Source organism: Sphaeramia orbicularis, chromosome 22 (genome assembly GCF_902148855.1).
Source record: "Sphaeramia orbicularis chromosome 22, fSphaOr1.1, whole genome shotgun sequence".
Classification (NCBI taxonomy): Eukaryota; Metazoa; Chordata; class Actinopteri; order Kurtiformes; family Apogonidae; genus Sphaeramia; species Sphaeramia orbicularis.
The window spans coordinates 8,687,635-8,693,634 of NC_043978.1; the positions used below are offsets into that span (position 1 = coordinate 8,687,635).

Below are 6,000 nucleotides of genomic sequence, written 5' to 3' on the forward strand. Positions count from 1 at the left end.
TTAAACCAGTCTAATGAAGTGTAGGTGATGCCAATGGAAGATAATGTATTCAGAGGGGTGTCGTGATGGATAGTATCAAAGGTCGCACTCAAGTTCAGGAGGATGAGGATGGTGAGTAAACCAGAATCTGCTGCCATGAGGAGGTCATTGGTGAGTTTTGTGAGTGCCGTTTCTGTACTAAGGAGTGGCCGGAAACCAGACTGGAACTGCTCGTACAGGTTACTGTGGGATAAATGGGAATGAAGTTGAATAGCTACTGTTTTTTCAAGAATTTTGGAAGTGAAGGGTTAATTAGAAACAGGACGGAAGTTACTGAAGACGATTATGAACCTTATTGTGACACATAAGCTGCTTTTGTATGTTTGATTTATATGTGCTGTCTCTGTATTAGGGATGTAACGATTACCGGTAGAACAATAAACCGCAGTAAAATTCCAGATGGTTAGTATTATTATTTCTGGAAAATGGTCAAACAATGGACATAAAGTGACATCTTTAAAGTGCCATCTTTAATGCACATTTGTATGTTTGATGTTTACATATTAATATTTGAATGTTTCTGCCAACAGAAAGTACATTGTGCCTATTATTTTATTTGTTTTTTTTTTTTGTTTTTTTCCAAAATACGTGGTTAAATTATTTCAGTGTGTATAAGTACTTTTTGAACATTTTGAGCACAATTTCAACAATGCTGCGATAATAATGATAACCGTGATAATTTTAGTCACAGTAACCGTGATATGAAATTTTCATAATGCTACATCCCTACTCTGTATGATTGTACTGGTGCTTCACTGTTCTCTGTTATCTTTTTTATCTTTATTGATTTATCATGTGTCTTAGCTGTCTTAACTCTCTCTTTTTAATTAATGTGCTGTAAATATATTGTGGGTTTTTTTTTGGGTGCCTATTGTCATCAGGCCGGGGACTACAGCAGGATGTGAGCCATGTTGGCTAAAGCTGCCCCTTTTTACTGTTATTGATACAGTTCATTAATTGGGATTGTCCACGATACAATAAACTAATAAACTAAAAAAAAAAAAAAAAAATTATAATTATGTGGCAAAAAAGATGTGACAGTGAATGTCTTCTGAAATCAAAACCAAAGGGGGTGGAGTCAAATACGGCATGTGTGACTTTGTTTGGCCAGGCAGTGTACAAATGTGTGACTCATATTATTAGATAGATAGATAGATAGATAGATAGATAGATAGATAGATAGATAGATAGATAGATAGATAGATAGATAGATAGATAGATAGATAGATAGATAGATAGATAGATAGATAGATAGATAGATAGATAGATAGATAACAGTTATCTTCTGGTTGTTTTAGATCCTATTTATCCTATTATTGTGTATGTTTGATCAGTTTTAGTTTATCTTATAAATCGATTTAGTTTACTAGTTTTATCATATCTTGTATTTTTACCTATATTGTGGACTTTGTGTTGGTTTTTAAATGTGCTATAGAAATACACTTGACCTCTGCTCTGTGTGGTTTCCATCTCACAGGTTCACCTCCTCCATCGACTCCTCCTCCTGCTTCTCCTCCTGAGGTTAAAAACCCAGCCACGGCGTCCAATCAGGGGGCAGACGACAGCAGGGAGCGAACCAAGAGGAGCAGCAGCATGTTCAGGAAGTTTTTCACCAAGAAGTAAATGATGAAAAACCAGACACAGCGGATACAGCAGAGCGTTCAGTGTGAAAACAGTCAGGATTAGACTCATTCAGACCAGTAGGATTTAAAGTGGATCACACCAGTGAAAGAATGACAGAATAACCTCTAAATAATGACAACTACAACATTTTCTTTGTTTTAGTGTTAAAAAAAGGAAAATGACATGAAAATATTTACATTTACAGACTTTCCTTTCACAAAAATGTGAATAACCTGAACAAATATGAACAACTTGAAATGTCTAAATAAAAATCTGTGTAATTGTACCAATATTCAGTCTGTTATTAAATGTTTGATGTGTTTGTAGATCCACTGTGATCTGTATGTTATAATGTATATGTGTAAATGATAAACTGAGGCAGAATATTGGTAAAATTACACTTATTTTTCTTAAGAAATCTCAGATTGTTCATAGTTTTTCATGCTATCCAGATTTTTTGAAGGATACTTTGACATGTAGTCATTTTCATCATGTGATTTTACTGTTTCCACTGTTATTCTTTTATTTATCCACCCCTACTTGAGCTCACACTGGTCTGAGTGTGGAACCTGAACTAACATGAGTTTAACCCATAAAGACCCAAACAGCCACTGGAAACATAAACCATCTACTGATCTAAACTGTTTAATTCCTGTTGATCCACTAATCCTATCAATACATGTCAATAATTGGTGCAAAATACAGTTATTCATCTTTTCATGGTCATCAGATATGACCATATTTGGACATTTAGAGGCTCCATAGTTACCGTGGAAACACCGACATCTTCTACAACATTGATTCACCAGTAAAACCCACGGAGTTGGATCAATGACAGTGGAGAAAATGTACAAAAATGAATTTAAAAAAAACAACATACCAAATAATAAATAATGTCTTAAAATACACCAAAAAATTTACTAAAGTAAAAAAGAATAAAATAAGACACAAAATGAACAAAAACAGCCAAAGTAATGAATAAAATGAACAGAAATGGGTAAAAAAAATCAACAAAATAACAAGTAACATGAACAGAATAAGCCACAAACTGAACAAAATTGGAGTGACGGACAAGAAAGTGAAAAAAAAAACAAGTTAAATAATAAATAACATTACCAAAATAAACAAAAAACAATAAGAACATGTACAAAATAATAAATATCACGGAGAAAATGAGCAGCAAAATGCACAAAATGAATAAAGAATGTAAACATTGATTCACTAGTAAAACCCATGGAGTTGGATCAATAACAGTGGATAAAATGAACAAAAATCAATAAAAAAAACCCTGCAAAATAATAAATAATGTGGAATAATAAGCCAAAAGTTACTAAAATGAAGTAGAAAAAATAATAAAATAAGCAACAAAATGAACAAAAATAGCCAAAGTAATGAATAAAATGAGCAAAAATGAATAATAAATCAACAAAATAAGTCACATTATCAAAACAAGCCACAAATAGAACAAAATTGAAGGAAAAAAAAAGAAAATGTACAAAAACAACAATTGATATACATTGATTCAGCTCCGTAGTTACCGTGGAAACACTGCCATCTTCTACAACATTGATTCCCCAGTAAAACCCATGGAGTTGGATCAGTGACAGTAGATAAAAAGAACAAAAATCAATTAAAAACAACCCCCTGCAAAATAATAAATGATGTGGAAAAAATAAGCCAAAAGTTACTAAAATAAAGTAAAAAAAAGAAGACTAAAATAAGCAACAAAATGAACAAGAAGAGCCAAAGTAATGAATAAAATGAACAAAAATTAATAATAAATCAACAAAATAATAAGTAACATTATCAAAAGCCACAAATGGAACAAAATTGAAGAAAAAAAAAAAAAGAAAATGTACAAAAACAAATATTGATAAGTATTGATTCCCCAGTCAAACCCATGGAGTCGGATCAATGACAGTGGATGGACACACTGGGTTTATGTTCAGTTAATGACAGATCAGACTGAAAAAGACACTTTATCTTCAGTTTTCTGTTTCTGATAAAATAGCCTTTGAATTTACTCTGAGCTTTAGCGAACATCTACATCACAGGTGTCAAACATGCGGCCTGGGGGCCAAATCGGGCCCACTGAAGGGTCCAGTCCGCCCCTTTGGATGAATGTGTGAAAAGCAAAAATTACTTATATATTATTATTATTAATATTATTATTAAATTATTAAAAGATATTAACAATCATTTTAGTTCAGGTTCCACATTCAGACCAATATGATCTGAAGTGGGTCAGGTCAGTAAAATACTACTGTAATAACCTATAAATACTCATTCACTCTTTCATTCATTCATTTTCTGAACTCACTTTATCCTCACTAGGGTCACGGGGGTCTCTGGAGCCTATCCCAGCTACTTATGAGCAATTCCAAATTTTTCTCTTTGTAAATGCAAAGTATAATGTCGAAAAAAAACAAACAAACTGTGAATAACCTGAACAAATATGGACCACCTGAAATATCTTAAGAGAAGTAAGTGCAATTTTAACAAGTGTTCAGAGAACGCAAACCTCCGCCAAGCACCCTGAACGGTGTGCATGTGTGGATCGGCTATTTCTTTTTAAATTAAACAGTTTCCAGGTGTTTCCATACAGCAGAAAAAGCTGAAGCTTGGTACCAGTCATGTGTATGTCAAATTAGATTAAATTCCAATCAGTATTTGTTGAGTTATAATGAAACATGTGTGGTGAATGGGATTTTCAATGTTAAATGTAAATGTCCACAGAGTCCACATTCCACAGTGGATGTGGACAATTTTGCGCCAGATACAAGATATTGTTCTAAGCTACAGGTGGATCAAATTGGAGGCTAATCGGAGTCGTTTTGAATTTTTGATGAATTTTTGAAAATTGCTCAATGATGAGAGATAGGAAAATTGTAGATGTTGTGACCTTGCTGTGACCTTGAACTTTGGCCTACTTGGCCCAACATTTAATGGGTTGGTCCCAGGGCCTAGGCCTATCTGTGGGGAAGATTTGGTAAAGATGGTTGGAACACTTTTCCCGTAAAGTTGCTAACAAACAAACAAACAAACAAACATGCAAACAAACACACAAAGCAAAATGACCACAATACCTCCTGGCGAAAGTAAAAATATTATCTCTGTAAATGATAAACTGAGGCATACTATTGTTAACATTGCACTTATTTATTCAGTTTGTTCATGGTATTCACATTTTTTAAAGGACAGTTTGTAGATGTAAACATTTTCATAATTTAATTTTACTTTTTCACTCTAAATGATAAAGGAAAGTTTGGAGTTGGTATCATTTATATATTACTACGTTATTATTTTACTGGTTCGGCCCACTGCAGATTAAATTTAGCTGAATCTGGCCCCTGAATTAAAATGACACCCCGATTTACATGATCAGTGAATTAAATACAGGAAAATACATGATTTACACTGAAAATACTCAAACTAAAGAGGATAATATTACAATAAATGGTGATAAATCACTCAAGAAAAGTTAAATATAGAGAATAATTAATTTGGGAGCTGCCATGAAAGCACCACTGGGTCTGCGTGGGTTAAAGCCCTGGTTTAGTGGAACATGTTTGGTCTAAACTCACGCAGCGCCGCCTTTTATCCGATCTGATTAAGTGATAAATAGAGTTAACGATGAGGAGGTTATTAGTGAAGGTAAACATGTGCAGCTGCAGCGGCGAGTCCTGCACACATGAACCCGTGGTCACCTCAGGAAAACGCGCTAATTCACCTTTAATCCGACGCCGCTGGAGCCTCCAAGCGTCGAAAAGTGTCATAAAACCAATCAATTACAGTCAATGAGTGTTTTTCTAAAAGGTTGTTGCTGTTGATCCGAGCGATGACGCCTCGTGTTTGGGTAATGACTCATTCACAGCGTTTATTTTATTAACGAGCAGCGAATCCAAATGTGTTCAGGCTCCATTCATGCCGATCAATAACCGAATCATTAGCAATAAAGACAGGAATCAGGACGTCAGTTGGAGAAATGAAGAGTCGTTGACTTCATGAATCCCTTCGGGTTCACGCTCACATTTTGGTTTAATTAAATCCTCACATGCATCAACACAAATATTGTTAAAAATGTCACATGTACTGACTTTAATAAATTATTTCACCATTTTATCTGTGATCAGTGTTTTTTTTCTGAGGTGGATCTGAGAAAAGTCTGATGTTTTTCAGTAAAATAATCTGACAACAGTTTTCAGAAACAAAACATGGAGGAATAATAATAATAATAATAATAATAATAATAATAATAATAAAACTTATAAAAGATGTAAAAATAACATTAAATCCAGTAGAAGTCAGACTGAAATGATCATGGATGAACTGACCTTT

General features: G+C 33.9%; 1 protein-coding gene across 1 annotated transcript in view; it reads left to right on the forward strand.

Moving 5' to 3' along the window:
- The window catches only part of sptbn5 (spectrin, beta, non-erythrocytic 5), a 68,424-nt gene extending 66,564 nt beyond the window's left edge, over window positions 1–1,860 (forward strand). The window contains exon 79 of the mRNA XM_030127052.1: window positions 1,517–1,860. Within this exon, the coding sequence (XP_029982912.1) occupies window positions 1,517–1,662 (146 nt within the window). The 3' untranslated portion in view covers window positions 1,663–1,860. The remainder of the gene's footprint in view (window positions 1–1,516) is intronic.
- The last annotated feature ends 4,140 nt before the right edge of the window (window positions 1,861–6,000 follow it).